The sequence below is a fragment of the Ctenopharyngodon idella genome, chromosome 21 (assembly GCF_019924925.1).
Source record: "Ctenopharyngodon idella isolate HZGC_01 chromosome 21, HZGC01, whole genome shotgun sequence".
In the NCBI taxonomy this organism is placed as follows: Eukaryota; Metazoa; Chordata; class Actinopteri; order Cypriniformes; family Xenocyprididae; genus Ctenopharyngodon; species Ctenopharyngodon idella.
The window spans coordinates 13,073,222-13,097,247 of record NC_067240.1 but is presented as its reverse complement, the minus strand read 5'-3'; the positions used below and the strand labels follow the sequence as shown (position 1 = coordinate 13,097,247).

The 24,026-nt window shown below is 37.1% G+C and overlaps 1 protein-coding gene across 6 annotated transcripts in view; it reads left to right on the top strand.

Annotated features, from left to right (window-relative positions):
• ank1b (ankyrin 1, erythrocytic b) overlaps positions 1-24,026 on the top strand; it is an 86,552-nt gene that overhangs the window by 11,786 nt on the left and 50,740 nt on the right. For 5 of the 6 annotated variants that reach the window (XM_051877695.1, XM_051877694.1, XM_051877691.1 and 2 more), the window contains exon 2: positions 23,187-23,285. The exons of the other annotated variant lie outside the window; for it this stretch is intronic. In XM_051877695.1, the coding sequence (XP_051733655.1) occupies positions 23,187-23,285 (99 nt within the window). The remainder of the gene's footprint in view (positions 1-23,186; positions 23,286-24,026) is intronic. 6 annotated transcript variants of the gene reach the window in all.

The window sequence follows — 24,026 nt, the reverse complement described above, 5'->3', positions numbered from 1 at the left end:
AGTAAAAAAAAAAAAAGAGGAAGAAGGCAATCACTAATGGAGGGAAAGTGAAGTTCAAGGAGCAATCTTTTTTCCTTTCTTTCCATCCACGGTTTAAAATTGAATCAGCGATGAAGTATTTATACGAGCATGGTGTGGCTTTTCCAGTCCAGTGCCTCAGTGGAGTGCGGAGGGAGAGAGAAAAGATCTGTAATATTGCCAGTGCGAGTGCTGTTGTTCCCGATATTCCTGTGTGTTTATAGGCCGCAGATACAATAACAAGAGCACAACCTGACAGTAGTAGTTGATTACGAGCAATAAGCAGGTCTGGTGGGAGAGATGGAGGGCGGCGTCATGTGTGTCTTGGGCTCTGAATGATGAATTCACCTTCACCTTCACTGCATGATGTCCTCTCTGTTCTGCTTGTGTTCGCTTGTGGTGTGATATAAGGCCTTTCTTGGATATTGAATCCTCTTTTTGTATGTTTTACTGTGTTATTAAATATACTGTGAATTCCTTAGTAGGATGACAGTGATTTCGCCAAGTAGGAGATGCTTCTAGATATTTTTTGGTTCTGGAACAAATTCTTGTCAGGAAAATCTCACTAATAATCCTCATCCTCAACCCTTGTGTATCTCTAAAATTTAATTACTCCTAAAATTGGAGGAAAATGATAGGTTGACAAGAATCTTATTCAGTCCTGACAGTCCAGGACCAACAAGGATTTTGCCATTTGTAATGTAAAAATAGTTCGTGTGGCAATGCATTCTGACTAGTCGCTGCTGATAAGACCAGTTTAGACAAGTATGAATCCCATACTGGACTGATTTATGCTGGTTAGTGATGGTTTAATATAATCATGATGTTCACCAGAAAAACTTGAATGACAGTGGTGAAGTTTTCTGGTGAAGGTGGTTGACCATGTAAGACGTGTGCGTGCGCGCTCTTCCGGGAGAAGTGCCCGTACAAGGAATTCCGACCTTTATGACGTTACAAAGGCCCATACTCAGAAAAAAGATTGCGAAGTTTATGAGGATTTGGAAGAGTATTTTTGGCACAGAAATACTCTGTCATACATCCAACTCGTGTTTTGAAACTTTGGCCATGTTTAACATGAGAATCCAACTCTTTAACAGTGTAAATAAGTCAGAATACATGAAGTAGCATTATACCTCCCCCCCATATGTCTAGAAGTATCGCAATACGTGTAGACATATGGTAAAAGGTTTACAAAAAATTAACTGTTGATTAAAATGCTAAATTTGGTATTACATTGGGGGTAGAAATGAATAGGCTTGGACTTGGTGCTGCTAACCCAATGAACAGGACAGTGTTGATACCAGAATAAAAATATTCATGATTCTGAAGCTGAAAATATAGAAAAATACGAATATGCTTGCACTCTGTCATTGACTAGATATATTTAAAATAATGTAGGCCACTTTTTACTGGTAACACAAGACATTTGGCATTATCAGGACCCATTAATATTCCCCCATTGCATTATTATACATTATATTCAACATTATATATAGTACTTCAATGTAGAGTAGAACTGACACTAAAACTCTGTAAACTTGAATTTTTTCCTCACACAGTTATTTTGATTTATGTCACATATTGTCACTATCCACGATAAATATTGGTGCATTTTTCTATTGCGATTTATTGTGACACGATATATTGTTACACCCCTAATTCTAAATAAATGTTAATATATAAAATATTAAGCAGCACAACTGTTTTTGACATTGATAATAAGAAATGTTTCTTGAGGAGCAAATATAAAGTATATTAGAATGATTTCTGAAGGATCAGTAATGACTGCTAAAAATTCAGCTTTGCCATCACAGCAATAAATTACATTTAAAATATATTAAAATCGAATACAGTTATTTTAAATAATAATAATAATAATAATAATATTATACAACTTTTACTGTTTTTACTGTATTGTTGCTCAAATACAGTAAAACATCTTATCGACCTCATACTTTTGAATGGTAGTGTATATTTGTTTTAAAATATATCATATATTACATTTACAATCAATGACTGTAAGTCAATAATTTTATATTGTACCATAATTATGTATTCAATTATGTCTTTCACAATGATTCATGAGAGTGGGAGTTTGATATTTACAACTTAACAATATAAAAGATGTAAACAGTCTTGACCTTTGTCTTTTTCTCACATTTTCAAATACCTTTAGCTTTAAATCAAAGTTTGTATGTTGTTGTTGTGATTCATCTCAAATCAAATTTGATGCACATTGGAGGTGGTAATGCGGTTTGATCCGAAATAGATAAAAATCCAGTGGTCTGTCAATTATTTCTTACCTAAAAGAATCTTGCAGTTACATAATGAACATCAGAAACCTAACCTGGTATATTTTTATCTGTGTTGTTAAGCATTTTTTGTTCAGTTCCTGCTCTCAGGTTTGGTAGATCTTCCTCTAAATGACCTTCTGTTGCATCTGCATGTTTCTTTAGTTCTCTTGTTCCCTCCCTCCCACTGGCCTTCCACCCTCCCATCAATCTCATGACATTGCATCTATTAGAGATTATTGATGCTCCCAGCTGACAGAATTATGCAGTGCGACATACAGAGCTCTTACTTTATGGACCGTCTCATTTGCCCCAGCATTGGTGTCATCTGGCCGTGAGCTTCAGGCACAAGGATTCAGTGCAGAGCTGTATTCAATTGCACCAGCACCAGACTGCCCCTGTAGTAATTCCTATAGTGTTAAGGCAAAAACATACACGCACACCCAAACACACTTTTATGCACACATGGATGCACGCACATGCTTACACAATCCATCTTCGCCTCTCTGACTCAGCTGTTTTTGGCAGAGAGGGCAGTACAGTGGGTGCAGTGGGCCCTTGAGAAAAAGAGGAAGGTGAAAGTGACAAACATGACCCTCAGGTGTTCCAACACTTCAGCAGCCCCCTTACACAGTGCTACACATTCTCAGGTTAAAGAAGGAAACACACTTGGTGCATGAAATGAATAAGGGAATATCCAGAATCTAAAAATGGCCCTAGGCACTAGAAGTGTACTGTCAAGATGATGCCTTTTATCGTTGGTTTCTGTGTCTATATTTGCACTAAGCTGGTTTGTGTTTTTCTAGCAGGGCCTCGGTCAGTATGGAAACACATTTTCGCCCTTATAAAAAAAAGTAATTGTGACTATTTCCCTTAATTGCAACTTTATATCTCACAATTGCAAATTTATATCTCAAGATTTTATCTTTTTTTCATCACTGTGGCTTCATATTTCATGCAAATCTTGCTGGAGAGGGCGGTTTTAACTTTGCTGCTGGTGGGAGTGGGCTGTCTAAAATATAGAGCGGGTTCCAGGATTTGGCTCGTAACAAGAATGGAGTCAACAAATGAAGTTGAGAAGAAAATAATAGCAGCTTGAATGGTGGAAGTTCAACAGAGAGCATTTTCCTGTGCTCTCAAAACTTGCACGTTTCATTTTGACTATTCCTGCATCCATAGTATTATCTATCCCTGCATCCTTAGCCACCGATCCCGTGGTTCAAGAACCCATGGAAAAACACAAGACATTCTCCATTCAGGTCCAGCCAGGTCATAATACACACAATCTTACCGTTTAATTTAGAATTACAATATAACAACCAGACACAAAAACTTGTGCTTTCTGTTTATCACACGATGATAAATTGCATTTTAAGCAATTAACTCCAAAATCATTTTATTATATCTGCGTGAGAGCAACAACACTCATGGACAGAATGTGTGTTTCATGTCTGCTATTCTGAAAGTTTAGCATAACCCTAAAATTTGTGTAAATTTTTCACAATTTCTACAAGCTGTTACAGAATGTTTACATGTGCGAGCTGGAGTGGTGTAACGGCGGGACTGATCAGACATTCGTTATATTTAATGAATAATCCAAAAGACCTCTCACTCTACAACAAAACTAGGTGCCCTGTGAACAACCCACCAAAAGGCAGAACAGGCCCCTGTTTACTATGACAACAAAGACAAACCAACAAAGATAAGGCAATTTACGACCCAAAGGAATGTGGAGAGTCCGCTCTCAACGGCATTCTCAATGAAAACAGATACATAATGGCCCATAAAAAGCACTTCTTTCCATTAATTCATAGACAAACCTTTCTATGAATGAACAAGCATATTCCCAGGACATTGTGTGTATTATTACTGTTTTGTATGTTGTCTTTTGTATTGTATACTCTTATATGCATGCTTCATGATTGAACCACTAGTTACTATAACCTCATCTATATCATGCTTGATATCAAAATGATCCTTTTTTAGTATCACGAAAATTGGGCTTTATAACTTCAATGAGACTCTCGCTACTCTAATCAGAGTTTAATGGCACACAAATCTGCAAGCCCACTCTGATCTTGCAAATTAGACAGCTTCCAAACAAAGGAAATTCTCTCGCTTTAAATTACACTCTTTTGATTGGTCAAACCAAACTCGAAGGTATGACCTCCACAGAAGTTAAAAGAGCCTCTACTACAGTGACCCCTCGCTTCTTGTCGCTGTTTGTGTGGAAAAGACTGCAGACATCCGGTCCAACCACAGGACCTCCCTGCGCCGGCGGGGCCATGTTGCAACTTTCAACCTGGAAGAGAAAACTCTCCCAATAACAACCAAGTCAGACTGAAGTTCTGCCACTTGGTGCCGGCCCTGAGTGTACACCTGCTATTATTGCCAATTGTTATTCAGATAATTTTCCAGCATTCATGACATTCATGTGGTATTCATGTCCTCCCTTAGTGGATCATTTCAGCTTAGTGTCTCACTAAACTCTTATCTGTCAGAGCTCTCATTCCCATGCACGACTGTGGCTGGCACAGTAGGCCTGGAGTGTTTGGCAGTTGTTGTGAATCCTGTTGTAGGATAATGATTGTGTATCTGGCTCAGGTCTCACTCAGCATTCCTCTCGCGCTCTGACTCAACCAGAGCTTCTCCGTATCTCTGATGGCCTTTTCAGTGAACTCCCTGCCTTCAGCGAGCCACTAATTCCCTCAAATTTTCTTTCATATTAAACTTATGCTTTTATCTAATTTAGCCCTTGACCATGGTAGCCTGGGAGGAAGTCTCCTCATGAGAAGAGAGTGTAATGAAGGAAAATAGAGTAACCAGAGGGGGTGACTCATTCCAGCGCTAGCATCTGAAGGAGTGAGATATTGCAGTGGACTGAAGATGAGACATTTATATGGTGCTAATAGTCTTGCTCAGATTATGACCATGTGACCTAATGTGACGTGCCTTGATAACTCTAAAGATTGTATAAATATTTATATAGTGGCGTCCAGAAGTTCACAAGTGAAGTACTTCTATTTTTAAATTTTTTAAATGCTTTTATTTTTTTTCCATCACAAATTATTATTTAACTGAGTGAAAAGTTTACATTTAATATATGTGTGAAACTTAAAATCTACTCTTGTGTAAAACCTGATTATCATGTTTTCCAGCACGATTTGAGATGCATCTTGAGCTTCAAGAAATTCTGACCTTTGTACAAGTGGTCACATGATCAATGTCACAACTGATTAGTGACCTAAAAAGTGCAAAATGTTACATATTATGCTAGAATGTTTCTTTTGTTTAAAATGGTCAAAATCCCATATATTTTTAGTTAATATACAGGACCCCAAATGAACCCCACATTTTTAAATGTGTTAAATAACACAATATATGATATTTACACTAAAATATACTCTGCATGTCTGGTTACTTAATTATTTTTAAATGATCTCTTCATTCATCAAAGATATTTATTATCTGTTGCTTATTTTTTTTTGCATTTTGGGGATTTTAAACCATCTGAACGAACCAATTCACCAAAAAATGAATAAATTCTCAATGTTGTTCTGCATCTGAGCCACCGTTTTTGATGCGTAAGCTCTTAAAATATGTCATTCAAACATGCACAAGCCTGATTCAGTGTGTGAATGTGGCATTTGTGTGACCTGTGTGAGTGTGACCCCTGACTGGAGTGACACGATCCCCTGCAAGCAGCATCAGAACCCCACTGAGGTTTTAGTAGTGACCCGCTGGCATTACTTCATATACAGACAGTGGGCGATCCTGTGTTTCTCCACTAATCCTGTCCTTTCATCTCTCACATTGTATCGTGCAGATCACTTAACAACTGCATCATGGCTTGTGAATCATCAAACTGAATCAGATCACTGAACTGTATTTGATTTTTTGACTTCTGGGCAATTGTGTTACTCATACTAAAGGTGAAGTGTGTGATGTTAAAATATTAGGAATGTATAAATAAGCCACACACGCACTCTGTCCCCAATGTGACCCATTCATCAGGCCGAGCTGCACCTTCATCTAGTGCTGCTAGCTCATTTCTGAAGGCACCAACAAGGCTATCATTCTTCACGCAGAGGCAGAGGCAGAGGGCCATGCAATAAAAACACATGGACAGGCTTGTCTGCATGCTTGTGCTGCTGAAAAATCCAGCATTGCTGGTCACATAGATTATGCTAGTCTTTTTAGCAGGTCTTCACACACTTCTGATCTCTGTAAGTGTGTAGGTGGTGTGGCGTCTTTGTAGCTGAGTAAAATGATCCAGTCTAAACTCACTTCTCTTTGTATGTGTGGGAATGTGTGAGTGTAAAGTCTACATTTCTACATTCTGTTGGGAAAACAGTCATGCCGTGTGAGACATATGTCATACACTCACTCTGCATGCTGACAGAGGGTATAGGAAGTGATGTAAGCACATTTCTGTGTGTGTGCTTGTGTTGTGCGATCCTCTGCTCTTGATAATAGCGCATGGTTGCATTATGGCTGCTTTGACAGTCTATCTGAAACAATTGGCTGGGATATTTATGCTTTCCAATTTGTGTGTGTAGTTCAATTATACCCTACGTTATTGCGACAAAATGTCCACAAACATGGCAATATCCGAAATCCTTGTCATGTGGGGACATTTTTTGGTCCCCATGAGGAAAATAGCGGATGTTTACTAGGTGATGTTTTTAGAAAATCTAAAAATGCAGAAAGCTTTCTGTAATGGGTAGGTTTAGGGGTTAGAATGTACAGTTTGTACAGTATAAAAATCATTGTCTATGGAATGTCCCCATAAAACATGAAAACCCAACGTGTGTGTGTGGGTGGGGGGGGTGTGTGTGGTAGAGCAATTGCTTACATGTATGACAGCTTAATAGCTCCTACAGTCCTGATTCATGACAGGGCACATTTGGGAGTCAGTCATTCAATGTCAAGACAGAGCAGGACAGTGTCCACAAATTTAATTTCTCTCTAACACCTATTCTGCCTCGTACTCTTGCTGCATTAGAAATGGATCCTGCAATTTCTTGCACATTCTTGCTGGTTTAACTAGTATTCTTTCTATTATCCTTTTTCACATTTCCGGGTTTCTCAGAAGCGGAAGTCGGCATAGAAAATACATTAAATATATTTTTTGTGTTCCATTTGCTTAAATAGCAAAAGAAAAACTCCACAATAGTGTTTTCACAACTTTCATGAATAGAAAAAAAATAGAGAGCGATTGATAACAACAGTCAGAAGAGAGAAAGATGTCATTTTAACTGTCACTCCCATAGCTGCTGTATTAGAAACACCCTCACAGCAGCGTTAACTAAGTTTTGATGCAAAGGTAATTTAATACTAAGTATATTGTTATAAATGTACATATGTTTTTTTACATATAAAAAACTTTGCAGGATTTATGATATTGATGACCATTAAAACACGTCATCACAGTCCGTGAAAACATAATTAGTATTGTAAATAAATATATTATCATATTTCTTAGGTAAGCTAGTGCACTGTGGCTGCAGGTTTATGTATTAGCAGGGAAACAAGATCAAGACATTCAAGTATCATTTACGCTAATACTCTGTGTAAAGTATCAGTAACACTAATTTTCTGTACTTTTATAGCAATTATGTTTTCATGAAGAGCACTTGCAATGCTAGTAAAGATTTCTTTTTCACGGCCATTTTCCCCTTGTCTCCTACCCTTAGAATTTAACAGCCTAGTTGTACTACTTTACCTTTAAGACTTTGTATGTAATATTTAAATGACCTCTTTTATGACTGGCTCAACTAAGTACATATGTATGAATCATTAGGGCAGTCTGACACATATAGTAAACACTAGTAGCAGATCTCTAGCTGTACACACTGGTACACAAGTTTTTTAAACAAAATTATGAGACTTGTTTTCAGAGAATGTGTATTGAATTATGATTATTATATGTTAAATAGTTTTTTTCTTCTTTGTCTTCTACTGTTAAACATAAATTTGACCAAATTTTGTGAGGTATTTTATTGAGTAATCATAAATATAATTTTATGTTAATTTTTATATATTATTTTTATTAATTATTTTAAAGGATTAGTTCACTTTGAAATGAAAATTAGCCCAAGCTTTACTCACCCTCAAGCCATCCTAGGTGTATATGACTTTCTTCTTTCTGATGAACATAATCACAGAAATATTAATAGATATCCTGACGCATCCGAGCTTTATAATGGCAGTGATAGGGATCAATGAGTATGAGATGAAGAAAGTGCATCCATCCACATCCATTCATAAACGTGTACTCCACACAGCTCCGGGGGGTTAATAAAAGCCTTCTGAAGTGAAGCGATGCGTTTGTGTAAAAAAATATCCATATTTAAACAAGTTATGAAGTAAAATATCTAGCTTCCGCACAAGCCACCTTCCGTATTGAAGTTACGAAGAAAGTGTAAACTGGCGTCAGTAAGTTGAATAGGAAAGGCGTAGGACGTAGCGTAAGCTTTCTGAACTGCAAGCACTTTCTGCATACGGTGAATACGGAAGGTGGCTTGTGCGGAAGCTAGATATTTTACTTCATAAGTTGTTAAATATGGATTTTTTTTTTTTTACACAAACGCATCACTTCACTTCAGAAGGCCTTTAATAACCCCCCGGAGCCGTGTGGAGTACACGTTTATAGTGGATGGATGAGGATGGAAGCACTTTCTTCAGCTCATACTCGTTGATCCCTATCACTGCCATTATAAAGCTTGGATGCGTCAGGATATTTATTAATATTTCTGCGATTATGTTCATCAGAAAGAAGAAAGTCATATACACCTAGGATGGCTTGAGGGTGAGTAAAGCTTGGACTAATTTTCATTTCAAAAGGGGATCATAGATAGTCACCTGTAAAAGAAAACGGAAGCCGGTAAAATTGTAAAACGATGCCATACATGACAGTATGGTAGATTTTTATAATGGCACAGATGCTTCACTCGTTCCTTCATTATTTATGTGCACATCCCAAACCTCTCTACATTCACACGCTCATCCTTTCCCCCCCCCCCCACCATAAACGTGAAACAAGGCTGCAGAAATGACTTGCACAAAAGAAAGATAAAATTGACATTGCCTTGAGATGTTGCTGCCATTAGACTCTTAGAACGGCTCATATGCCCTCTGGATGTTTGTATTTTCATGAATTTGTGCCATTCAGAGACTCTCTGTGGTGAAATGGCCTTTCAGGGCTAAAAAGGAGCTCCAAAGAGAGTAACAAAAAGGCAAATACTTCAGGCTTTGAAATGGAGAAACTGTTTGCAACTGAGCCTATTTGTGCTTTGAATAGAATGTGATACAAATGTCTACCGATCTAAAAAACTGAATTTTTGGTCTAAAATAATTTAGATGAATTTTCATAAATCATTTATTAATATTTAAAAGTGTTTTTTGGGAAGACCTTGAGCTGTGTTGTGTCTTTTGTGCTATGTAGACTAGCGCAGCAGCCCTGAGAGAGTGATTATTCATCTAGTTACATATTTAACAGGATTTAAATTTATTTAGATATTTATCAACAAATAGAGTTTTACATATAGGGGAGAGCAGGACAAGCTGTCACATGGGGAAGTTGACACAAGATCTGTATCTCAGCGACTATAAGCTTTTGAGACAAAACTATAATTGCACAAGTGTGTGGTTGCTCTAGCAGTGTATGTCAGTTTCAAATAACATTTGAATTGTGACTAGAATTACAATATCAAATTTTTGTGAAATCTGGTGAACACAGTAGAACTACACTGTTCACAACTTTGAACAGTCTCTTATGCTCATTTATTAATCAAAAACAGTAAACTAAAAACAGTCATATTTTAAAATATTATTACAATTTAGAATAACTATTTTCAATTTTATTTTGAAATGCAATTTATTCCTGTGATGTGAAGTAATTACTCCAGTCTTCAGTGTCAAATGATCCTTCAGAAATTATTCTAATATGCTGATTTGGTTCTCTAGAAACATTTCTAATTATTATTAATGTTGAAAACAGCTGTGCTGCTTAATATTAGAAATAAAAAATATGTTTTGTAAAATTATAAATGTCTTTACTATAACTTTTGATGAATTTAATGTATCGTTGCTGAATAAAAGTATGAATTTCTTTCAAAACAAATCATACTGATCCCAAACTTTTGATCATTAGTGTGCTTTCTTTTATCTTTAAATATTGGAAACGTGTCACCCATTTGTATAGTAGATTGATGATTTTAAACTATAAACCGAAATCAGGTTTTTAAGCATCACCTCTATTATCTTCATTCTGCATACTATTGTCTAGTATGCTTTTATTGTCTGCTTTAGTTTGTGCAGGTGTGTGTGTTGTGCTATCTGACAGTAGCTTGCAGACTGCCACCCCCTGTCGCTGCTTTCCTGTTCCTTTGGAGAGGGATTGGCCCCGGGGGAGGAGGCGGAGTCAGTGGCCATGTGCTGGCGAGAGCTCAGCAGGCGACTCGCTGACACTCTCTCCTTCTATCTATCTCACTCAGTCTTGTTTTAGCTCTCTATTTTCCTTTCTCCCATATTCTCTTTTAATCACTCATTTTCTCTCCTGCGACAATGTGCATGAGAAACAAAACACACACACTAACACACAAACACACGGAGATGACAAGATTGTAATGAGAATGCTGCATGGGAAATTGGGCATTAATAGTGTGATTATGTGCATAAGGATTTTGTGTGAGTGATGAGATGTGTGTTTATACCGAGCACTAATATTCAGGGATGAAACAGAGGTGGATGTCAGCACATAAAGGTGATGTAATTAGGAGACTCTGAGGGGCTCTACCCAGTGTGCTTTGCAGTCAGGCCTTCTGCAGTCCTCATGAATATTGAAGAGGAAGTGCTGGGCGCAGCAATGTGTTGTGACTGAGAAGATCTGCAGCTCCTGTAAGAGGACAGAGAGAAAGAGAGAATGAAATGGAGATGCTCGACAGAAGAGGGAGTGCGCCTCGAGTAGAAGAAATAAAAAGGAGGGAGAAGGGGTGATCTGTTGAATGGAAGGATGGGATCTGAATTGGTTGATTTTATTATTGTGTTATTTAACAGATACTTACAACTCTCAATTCTGATTGGAATTAGTTGGCAAACAAAAAATTAAGAATAAACATCCAAATGTTAGCAAGCTAATAGTCATGACATTAATTTGCATTATTTTAATTATACATTTGTCATTCATCATTTTAATTAAGTCCCTAATATTTCCTGTGTTTACTAAAGTAAAAATAGTTGTGAATAGATGGTTTGTGTGGATGGAAACAGGATGATGCCCAGATGCCCAACCAGGTGGCGCCCCATGGCGGCATTGCCAGAGGGAGGAGCCCACGGTGCAGACAGAGAGCCGATGGAGAGGAGTGATGTAGAAGACCTAGGCGGCCGTGATGGACCTGCAGCAACGACCCCTTGAGATTCAGAGGGCTGAGGTGGAGCTGGAGAGACTGAGGGTGGAGGCAGAGCCTGAGGGAGGGCAGAGCTAGCAAGATCCGTAGAGGTGGAGGGCCGGAGAACAGCGGACAGCCCGCAGGTCCATGGTAAAGTTGAAATGTCCGACCCAGATGGGGCATTGGGACATTCCAGTGGGGCCGAATGCCTGATGGTCACTGCTGATGTTGAGGGAGGGAGGCAGAGCCACAGGATCCCCATGCCCTGGAGGAGGTGGCTCACAGCAGGCCCGCGGTGTAACCCCGTCACTGAAAGGAGGCAAAGTGGGACTGATGGGAGACAACCCGAGCAGGGCAGTAGACGTTGCTAGGGTCTGGGAAGAAGGCTGACATGAAGAACTGGCAAGACAACTATCCACAGGAACATTTAGAAGAGGGGGTGGGAGAGGGAGGCTGGGTAGGACCAGCGAGTCCAGTACAGAATAATCAGGCTGATAAAGGGTTAAATCTAAATGATAGTCCAGAAACTCACTCTCAGTGACAGGCGGGTGGGCAGGGGCTCCTATCCAAACCTTCAACTTCCTCACATACTCCCTCTGTGATGGATGGGACAGCTGGCTCGCACACCTGGTCAGACGGGTTCCACTTAGGCTCTGGTGTGATGTCAGGCTCAATCGCTCCTCCTAGTGCAGGCTCCAACATTGTGGTGGAATCATTTTCTTCATCTGCATTGGGCACGTGTTGCTGCTCCTCGCAGTCGGTGGGTTTTTGGCCTGGCACTGGGTCTGCAGGTAGCATGGATTGGGGTAGAGCCTCTCCAGACATCGAACAGTGGCCTCCCTCCAGTCAAGTCCTTTCATGTCTGGGAGGTCTACTTGATGGTAGTAGTTTGCCCCGATCCAATACAATGATTTAAACATCACGTCATCAAAACGAGAACGCTTGGCAAGCAGGCAGAATTGCAGTGTGTAATCCAGCACGGTGAGGCCTCTCCTGGCCAAAGCAGCAAACTCAGTTGCTAATTCCATTTTTGGGTCAGCTATTCTGTCATAATTGAAAGAATTCAAAGACAAAGATGAGTCAAAAGTTTAAATCCAAAGGTATTTAATAAAAGAATAAACACAGGGTAATCCAACACAACATAACAGTGTGCTTAATACACAGGGCCGGCCCAAGCCTTTATGGGGCCCTAAGCAGAATTTTATTTGGGGGCCCCTCGGTTAGAATAACTTAAGATAAACAGTATCTTCTTATATAAAAAAATAAATGTAAATGTACAAAACGCACAATATTAAATTAAATACTTAAATAATGACATAAAATGAACAGAACATGGACCTGTAACAAGATAACAATAATAAATGTATTAACATTAAAGGAATAGTTCACCCAAAAATGAAAATTCTGTCATTTACTCACTCTCAAGTTGTTTTAAACCTGAATGAGTTTCTTTCTTCTGTTGAACATAAAAGTTATTTTGAAGAATGTGGGTAACTAAACAGTTGCTGGTCACCAGTGACTTCTATAGTGTATTTTTTCTATGAAGTCAATGGGGACCAGCAACTGTTTGGTTACCCACATTAATCAAAATGTTCAACAGAAGAAAGAAATTAATGCAGGTTTGGAACAACACGAGAAAGAGTGAACAATGACAGAATTTTTAATTTTTTGGGTGAACTATCCCTTTAAGGACAAGCGGCAGCATGTTTACTATTAGGCTGCTGTCACTTTAAGACCTGCATGCATCTAACAAAAAGACAAGCATACGATTTTCTCTCAAAATGATTACTTTCACTTTAGACATAATCAACTGTGTTTATGTAAACCTAGTGTGTATTTGACAGTATTAGCGCAATCAGACGAGGGGGGGGGGGGTATTTTGTTGATATTTTGTTTTTCTGCAATATATGTTGCGATATGAAATAAATTTAACAGATTACTTGAATAGCTCTATTTGGAAAGAATAATTCTATAATGAAAATATAACGGGAAAAGTGAACAAAGACAACAGGAAATAATGAAAAGCAAACTAAAAGTCCACGAAAATGAAACTAAACGAACAAATGACTAAATGACTATTATGGTCATTATTAATATTTATGGTAATAATGATACCAGCAATATTATTATTGTTATTGTTATAAATGTAATCATTTATAGAATATTGGTGTGATGTCATATTGCTTTTCCCACCTTTTTATATATAAAAAGCAATAAGCAATTATTACTTTACTAAACAGAACATATTGTGGATTTTAAAATTAAAACATGAATAACTGACACTGTAATAAAATAATGTTGCGTTGTAGTCTGACTGTTAGCTTACCGACATTTGGATGTGCATTTGCTTTCACCAAATTTAGAAATGGACATCCAGATCATCTTTCAATGTGAGAAATAGTGTACAGGGCTCGACAATAAGGACTGCCCGATGGCCCGGGGCCAGTGTGAACGACGCTCGGGACAGTAGACGGAACTGCAGAGCTCTCAAGTTTTATTAAAAGTTTGGAGTGAGATTACATCTGTTAGGGGAGGAGCCACTCAAATATTTGCAGCAGCAGCCCCTCTGCTCCACCAAATTCTCTCAAGTTTTTGCTAGCAGTTTAATTTTACCTACAGTGTTGTTCATAATTGACCAGCACAAATAGAAATTATGCTGCTTGTTGACTGAAGTGCCTGTTCTTTGGCCTGATGACCTTTATGTTTTATATGCCTGTTCACACCTGAGTTCTCCTGTCTGCAAACAGAGCACCAGTTGTAGGAGCTGCTGGTGCCTATGGTAATGAATGGCCATTTGGTTGACCACTCACTTTTTAAAGTACATCTGGTGGCTGCTCCGCTTAATGCTTTCTTCTTCTTCCCTGTCTTGTCCACTGTCTCCTCTATGGTCTCTTCTACTTTCTCTCCAACTGTCACTCTTACTATCTTCTCCACCGTCTCTGCCTCCACCTCTTCCACTGTCTCCTCCTCTGATCTAGCAACCTTTTTAGGGGGCTGACTCTTTGGTGCCCAGAATGAAATAATACTCTTTTGCTTTTTCTCTGACATCTTTGAAACAGACAAATGCAATGATTAATGTATGCATTGCCAGTAAATTAAATATTACTGAAATGATAGCCAGAGAGCTCCCCTTTAAGAGATGTAGTCTTAACATTGCTGAAAAGAGTATTAATACAGTAGAATTTGAAATAAAATAATGAAATACATCTCTAGTACTTTCCTTAGTTTCAGATAGCCAAACTAAGCTAAAGCAGTTGGGAGAGTTTTTGACTGCATCAATAATAATTTAGCATGAATTTGGCTATATTCCCCAACATCAGCTCTCACTATTTTTGATCACAGGCAAGTGATTTCGTCTAGGAATTGTAAAATCAAAATGCTAAAAAAAAATGAAGGGGTTGGGTGTAGTTTTGGTTTGAACATTGGGGGGTTTAGCGGGGTCACAGGGCATGCTCCCTCATGAGATTTATTTGTGCGCTTATTTGTTTATTTTTGCAAAATGGTCTTTTTTGTTGTTACATCCACATACAAAGTTGGTTAACATAGCTGCATGTATTTTATATTTAAGCATCTAAAATCTTAAGCATTTTGACAGAATTTTACTTAAAGAACATTACTTAAACGGTTCTTATATTGAAAATGTTAATTTCCTGTCATCTGCTAGGTTTTTCCTAATATCTGTAATTATTAGCAGAACACATTTTACACATGGGGAAAATCAGTTGTGGTCTTGTCTTAATTCTAACTTGTACTTGGCCTTTTGAAAAACTATAGTTCTTGTAATTGTCTTGTAATATATTTATAGAATTTGTTACAATAAGGATATAATTACAGGTAAAAGCAGCCTATACACATAGAAACTATAGCACAGTATGCCACAGTTGTAATATAGGCCTAAATCTTTGGTGAAAAATCTATTCCCTTAACAGATAATCTATTATAAATTCTACAAGTTAGTCAATTTACCACAATAAATACAATAGGTAAATTCTAGTAAAGGAGGTCTTTCTATTTTATGTTGGTGCAGGATGATGTTTTCTCAGCGTCGCGATAGGAACGACTCGCACAAATCTCATCACACTTTTGGAGCGCACTGGTGAACGCGCGCAGAGTATACAGCCATTCGCGCGCCACGCATGCACAATTAAATAAACTGGGCTTCGGTCATGTTGCGCAGATAATTGGTCCGTTCCGTTCGTACGGGAACTTGGTGCTTATAATAGTTCAACGCGCGATGTATAATAGCCTCCTCCATTAATTGTATATAGAGGGACAAGTTATCCCTTACTTCTCAGCGTGAGAAATACAAGGTGTGGCGTGTGAGCGTGTGAAATGGTTGAAATGCGTGTGTCTCACGGTGAATGCGTGAGACTTGAGAGCCCTGGAACTGTCACTTGCCCGATCGGGCCAGTGCTGTAGGGTGTGCAATATATATCGTCTATGATATCGTAATTGGTGATTTAACGATCTGAAATTATCGAGTATGTCCCTCACTTTACAAAAACACACCCATTGAGTGCACGCATGCACTACGTGACGTAGTTAGACTAGTGCGCGTGCATATTTAGAGTGCACGATTTCAATGCGTGATTTAGTCTATTAAAATGCATTTAGAATGCCAGGGGCAAAAATGAAAAATATTCAGGGGCAAAAATGACCCTGTATATCTTACATATTTATATAATTTAATATAGTTAAACAATATTTAAACAAAGAGCGCCGTTTTTCTACAAATATCAGCACGATTACAAATGTGATATTGATTTTATACAGCGTACAGTTTAATGAACAAGAACTTAATATCAAGTGACTTACATTTTAAACACCAAATCGCCTGTTTCGCTCTATTTCGCCTACGAAAATAGTTCCAAAGTCCACACAGCATTGTTTTGCGTCTCTGAGCAACGCTTCCTGAATGAATCAGCCGTTTGAATGAATCGTTGAATCTCAATGACTCGTTCATTAACAGGGACTTGCTGCCACCTACTGGCGGGTTTAATTTCACGTTTAAAGTGTCTTCATTTTTAAAATGATTTCAAATAACAGTATTTAACGTTTTATATTTTCAACATTTCAAAACATTATTTATGTATCTGTAACTGCTCTTGACTGATTAACTTTAATAAAGTTTAATTATATAGTTAGTTATACATTAGATGACAATTTCTGTACCTGAAAATCTCCTGTTTAAACCTACATGAAAAACTTGAAAAGCACCGTTTTCATTTAGTTTGTTCTGTTGTATTTATTTTTGCTATTACTCATAATTTGATTATTTGTTACTATTTATTACTTACTGTTTATTTGTCTTACAATATTTAAAATTTAAGTGAGTTAATCTAGTAGCTTTTAGAGTCATAATCCTATTTATTAAGGTTACATGTATCAAAAACAACAAAAACAATAATTAGGCTTTTTTATATGCCCATATTCTTTTCTTGTACTTTATTCATTTTTTTGTTGTGGGGCAAGTGAAAATTTTGGCAGGGCAAGCAAAAATTTGAACCACTGGCCCGACCGGGCCAGTAGAAAAAATCCTTAGCGTTGAGCCCTGGTGTAGTCATTACCTGGAATTGAGATCTGTGTCCAAGTTTCTTTGTGTTGGTTTTTTTGTCTTTATCTCTGTGTTTTACTAATTTAAGTAGAGCCCAAGACTGGGGATAAATCTAAGATAAAGTCTGTTTTTTTTATAATGGATTGCAGACACGGCAGCCTGACATACACATCAATATTTCAGTAGTTCCGTTTTAGCAGGGTAAAAGAAATCGGGAAGTTGCTTATACTGATGCAGATTATCATTACTTCCTAAAGGGTTCAATTTCTTTACATCTTGAATGAGATACACGTACATATATACTGTATGTCTATCTTGATTTCAATAGCTGAATCTTTTTTTTTTTTTTAAATATATGCTTCAAACATTGTGATTATTAAATAATTCAAAAATTAATCCACAAATGATTGTTTTGTTTTAGAGGCTTGAAAGCAGCTCTTGATGCAGAAATTTATGCAAGATGCTGAGGCTACACAAGAGTACACTTCAAGAAATAATACAAGCACAAGAAACAAGGATACACGCAATTATGAACACTGAGTGTCTATCAATATTTGATCAACTCCCACTTAAGCGTAGCCTTTGAGCTGTTTATTGATTTTGCATTCTCTAGGTCACGACCGGATCTGTTCGGCTGCCAGTTTGTTCAGGGAAATTACTGTGTATGAAAAACAAGAAACACAGCCATGTTATGCAAAGAGCTGTTTTGTGGTAAACAAGCAACACTGTACACTGTTAATGTGTAGAGTCTATTATGCAAAATAAGATTGTCACAATGCCAAAATACCAAAAAAGAAATAATATTTCTTGATACCATAGTAAAAACTAATATGCTATGGTATACTTTTATTTAAACAACTAATAACAACTTAAATTTCAGTTTGTTCATCATGCAAAGCTATCAGGAGCATTTTTATCATTTCTGAGCTAGATAGCCCCAATCCACTTCCATTTTATTGAAAAGAGCAGCCAGAATATTCTTTAAAAATCATCATTTTAATTTTTGTTTTTATTTTATTTTACTTTTAATAGCATTAATGACTATTTAAAATATTATATATTTTTATAGTTATATAGTTTAATAGTTTTTATATATATATTTTTTTTATAGTTTATTTATTTTATTTTTTACCTTTTCTGTTCCACAGAAGAGTCACATTTGAACAGCATGAGGGCGAGTAAATGATGACAGAATTTTATCTCTGGGTGAACTGCCACTTTAAGAGATGAACAGCTTTAAAAACTGTAAAATACTGTAATTCCAACTATTTATTTAGATTATGTTCTACTTGGCCTGTTATGAATTTTAGCACTGTCATAGTCATTTTAGCTGATAATAATAGTGTGCAGTAATTATAGATCTTTATTTATAGATCTGCAGAACGCTGTGACCTTCTAGGATGTTTTACTAGGCTTTGTATTTCTGCTTCCTGTTGTTGCATGTATCCAGTGGCTGCTGCACTGGCTCTGCCTGACCATTCAGTCAAACTGAAGATATTATGCAGAACATTTTGTGTGTGATCATTTAAGGGTCCGTGAAAGGCACAGTTACATGTGTGAATGTGTGTAATAAATGGCGACCCTAGCACCACTATGTAGGTTTCTCTTTCTCTAGAAGTGGGTCTCAAAGCAAACCCTGGAGGGTTCATTACTGCGATTCATCATTCTCAGCCTACTGGTGTCGAGCTCCAAATTACGTCTTTCTCACTATTTTTAGTGAGTGTGTGAGAATATAAAGGTGTGTGAGAAGCCAGACAGGTTGTAGAATGTGGCCGTGACCCTTTTCTATTCACTCGTTACATATCCCTCGTAATTACACTGGCAGATGATGTCGTCACTTAGCATTCCAAACTGCGTGTTAATCTGCATCTGCTCTCATGATACATGAGGGATTATGCAAAATTAATTAATTGGCTGATCTTGTACTTCACATAGATGAGAAATGTGACGTTACACTGACAGTTGCCGAGAGGAGCTCAATTTCCCCGGTGCGCTGTATATACTTGTGTCTGGGTTTGGCTCCCCTGTCCTTCACAATAGAGTCATAAACAGTCTGGATTTCCTCCTCTGAGGCTTTAACTACGCCTAGTGCCTAATTGCTTTGTCATAAGTGAATACCAATATCTGACAACTTGACTTTATTATATTTCAGACAGTTCCACTGATGTGTGTCATCTAAAGGCCCTGATATACTTCAAACGAAAACAAACTGGTGTGACGTCATTTTGAACAAAATCAGGCTAAAAAAAATTCATTTGATGTTTTATTTGGCAGTTCGAAACAGCTTGCCAAAGCAAATTTTTCGGAAATTTAGCTCTGGCTGGTACACTCTAAAAAATGCTGGGTTGTTTCAACCCATGTTTGGGTCAAATATGAACAAACGTAACATAATTGGCCCAAACATGGTTTGAAACAACCCAGCATTTTTTAGAGTGTAAACACTTTCAAACTACCATTGGTCCATGGTGGTTACATAATAGGTAGGTGTGCTTTGAGGCTCCACCTTCTTTGACGTGGATTCAAACTCTTTTTACCTCTAAGCATGAAGCGAGTACAAGTAGTCACATTAGGAAAATTGTGTGTGTTAAAAAAGTTCAATTGTCTGTTGTTAATGTTATAGTGATGTATTAAATACTCTTTATGCGGAAGTCACTTTCAAACCAAGCAGCTTTATATTGGTCAGCTCTGTGAATTCACATGAATTCACCTGTTATGAAATCTGCGTGGTGAAATCTTTCACCCTCATCCCGATCTCATGGATTCCTATTTCCTATTGAAATGACTGGATTCCGTCCAGTGGTTTTTAGTAGCCGTTCATACTCTGCGACGGTATCTAACTCTATGAGGTGGCAAATCACTGCACTCTCATTGGTTGTTGCAGCTATTTTTTTTTTCTTTTCATATTTAAGATCAATTACACTCTGAAATCTCTAACTTTCATTAAAAATGAATGATGCCTGGTCACTTAGATTAAGATGAGGATGTCATAAGATAAAATAAGTGTATCCATTCATGAGTGTGTGGTAATGAAGGCCACATATACTGCTCAGGGTAACATTTATGAAATTAATTAAAATATGTTTTCTGTCTTTATAAGCCCTGCTCAGACTTCATTCATATATTCAAAAGGCATTTTAAAAATTCTTACTCTTATCTCTCTCTGTCTCTCATATGCTTTTTATTATTATTTTGTTGACCGGGTGTTTGGAGCTAATGAATGATACGGTCTGACTGAATCACAGATCAGCCGTTTAAATGATGAATGGTGCTGAAGCTCAAGTAATCAACCCACTCTGCTATAATTTAACAAAATAAAACAGACTCTTGTACTGAATTAGCTTAATAGAACACCCTTGTGATTTGAAAACTTTTTATATGGAAATAAACATAAAGCTACATATTTTATGTGTCAGAGCAATGACAGGGCAGTGGCTTGAGTACTAATGACTTAAAGGGCCAGTTTGAATCCAGACTATGTAAGTTTTTTCATGTACCCTCATTCTCTTTTTCCTTGTTCTATTTTTATTTGGAGTTAAAAAACAACCCAAGACATATTACATTTTTATGTTTTTGAAAGAAGTTTCTAATGCTCACCAAGGCTTCATTTATCTACTGTTTGGTAGGTTTATATTTATATATATAAACACACACACACACACATATATATATATATATATACAGTCAAACCAAAAATTATTCAGACATTTTTGATATTTTTGATGTATTTTTACTAGTGGGTGCAGGACACTATAGTTCATTTATGTAAGTGAGGATAGCAAAATAAAGTAAACTGACATATTATACCCAAAAATTCCTCATACTCTTCATACTCAATCTGACCATGTTTTGCTTAAGTGTTATCTGACATAATTAAGATTAATTTTTTCTGACACAGTTTAACTCTGAGATCTTGTCATATTTTATTACCATTTTTTTTAAACTATAGTGAATAAACTGTATTAATAATGAATTAAATGTTCAAGGTGTCTGAATAAATTTTGGTTTGACTGTATATACATACATACAGTTGAGCTCAAAAGTTTACATACCCCTTGCAGAATCTGCAAAAATGTTAATCATTTTAACAAAATAAGAAGGATCATGAAAATTGCATGTTATTTTTTATTTAGTACTGTCCTCAATAAACTATTTCACATAACAGTTGTTTACATAAAGTCCACAAGACAAAAAAATAGCAGAATTTATTAAAATGACCCCATTCAAAAGTTTACATACCCTTGATTCTTAATACTGTGTGTGGTTACCTGGATGATCCACGATTGTTTTTTTGTTTTGTGATGGTTGTTCATGAGTCCCTTGTTTGTTCTGAGCAGTTAAACTGAGCTCTGTTCTTCAGAAAAATCCTCCAGGTCCTGTAGATTCTTCAGATTTCCATACTTGAACCCTTTCCAGCAGTGATTATATGATTTTGAGATCCATCTTTTCACACTGAGGACAACTGAGGGACTCAGACAAAACTATTACAAAAGCTGCAAACATTCACTGATGCTCCAGAAGGAAACACGATGCGTTAAGAATCAGGGGTGAAAACTTTTGAACAAGAAGTTGATGTGCAAGTTTTTTTTATTTTGTTTAAAGAACATATTTTTTCATTTAGTTCTGCCCTTTGGAAGCTACAAAAGATACTCACGTTTCCCAGAAGACAAAAAAAAGTACAATTTATTCTGTTCATCCAATTCAAAAAGTTTACATCCCCGACTCTTAATGCGTCGTGTTTCCTTCTGGAGCATCAGTGAATGTTTGAACCTTGTTTAATACTTGTGTTTGAGTCCCTCAGTTGTCCTCAGTGTGAAAAGATGGATCTCAGAATCATTCAGTCACTGCTGAAAAGGGTTCAAATATGCAAAAGATGCTGGAAAACCAAAGAATCTGCATGACCTGGAGATTTTTTCTGAAGAACAGAGCTCAGTTTAACTGCTCAGAACAAACGAGGGACTCATGAACAACCATCACAAAACAAAAAAACAATCGTGGATCATCCAGGTAACCACACACAGTATTAAGAATCAAGGGTATGTAAACTTTTGAACAGGGTCATTTTTATAAATTCAGCAATTTTTTTGTCTTGTGGACTTTATGTAAACAACTGTTATATAAAATAGTTTATTGAGGACAGTAATAAATAAAAAATAACATGCAATTTTCATAATCCTTCTTATTTTGTTAAAATGATTCACATTTTTCTAGATTCTGCAAGGGGTATGTAAACTTTTGAGCTCAACTGTACATACACAATATATATATTTTGCCTTTTCTGCACTGGAATAACCACCCAGGCATCATATATTTGCTTTTTACTAAATGTTTGCGATGTGCAATAAACAGCATACGTCACTCAAATTTTGTGGGTTTATGTGAACAGAAATCCAAAACAATTTAGGTCACAGAATTTGTTTTGCTCTCTGCATCTTCATATGCTCAGAGACAACGTGGTCCCTGCATCAAGATATGTCACACTCGTAGGCTTTTGTGAATGTTGAAAATGATGTCATCGCTCTCCTAGCAACTGCTAAGCAACCAGTCTTGGAGTGCGCCCAGAGCTGGAATCCCTTTAATGCAACTGGGTTTCTGCATTCCCCCTCTCAAGACTGAAATGAAAATGTGGCGTTGTTGTTTAATTCTCCCTCTTGTATTCCCGGGCCTTTGCAAAGGTCACTAGCCCAGTTTCTTGTTAATGCTATTTTATGTTGCATTCAAAAAGATTGAAAGCATTTAAGAAGATCAGGTGCTCATACTCGTACTTGAAGTTTAACTTTTCTCACTTAATGGAGCACCGTTTCATGACCTATTTGTGTTACCACAGCTTCCACAGTTTCAGTGTTTTCACCTGCCCGTATGTGTTCATGTGTCTCCATGTGTGTTTCTGCGTGTATTAACATGCTCTGTCTTTGTGGTATTGGTGTCTTCTAGGCTCATGTGGTTCAGCGCTGGCTTGTGCATCAGGACAGTAGTTTGAGTGGAGAGGGTTCGTCGGAGGCTCAAGGTGGAAAATGGCACTTTGATGGAAGAGTAAATATCTTAGTACTGCCTCTCAATACTTCGCTCTTTCTGGAAAATCTTGTGTGTTGGTGTGGCTTCTTTAACATTTCTGTCTGTGGTTTCTCTTGTGGTTGTGTAGCTGGTAGAAGTTCTTGTGTTTGAATGTCGTGATGTGGCTAATAACTTCAGTTAGCTCCTCTGGTGTTCCTGTAGTGTTCCATCTTCCTCTCATTCTAAATGGCTCTTATTCTGTTTTTTATTGTGTTCTATGACTATTCATTTTTCTAATGTGAGATTTTGTCCGTGTGATTAAGTGCGTGCTTGTTTGTGTAGGTGTGTGTTTTTTTTCTGTTTATCAGATGTTTTTTTGCGGTAAAAGCTTGCTCAGAGATTCGTCCCCCTGCTGTTTCTTCTGATTGCTGATATCTGTCAGAATGTCACTTACTCTATCAACAGATGTACTGTAGAGATTACAAAGGGACTAATGTAGACTTTTCAATAAAAATGGGCCATTATACACAAATACATGAAAACATATACATTTTTATTCAAACATATTAAGTAAATTCACTGTGTGAGTGCCGACCTTTAATTGCTGCTTTAATTTTTTTAAGGACAAAGGTGTTGTTATAAGAAATATGAAATGTAATATAAAATTAATGTGTGTATGTGTAAATATACATTAATATTCAAAACTTTGTGGCCAGAAAGATTTTTAAAATAAGGACAGTAAGGACATTTATAATGTAGAGTTGTCAAAAGTGCTGACGT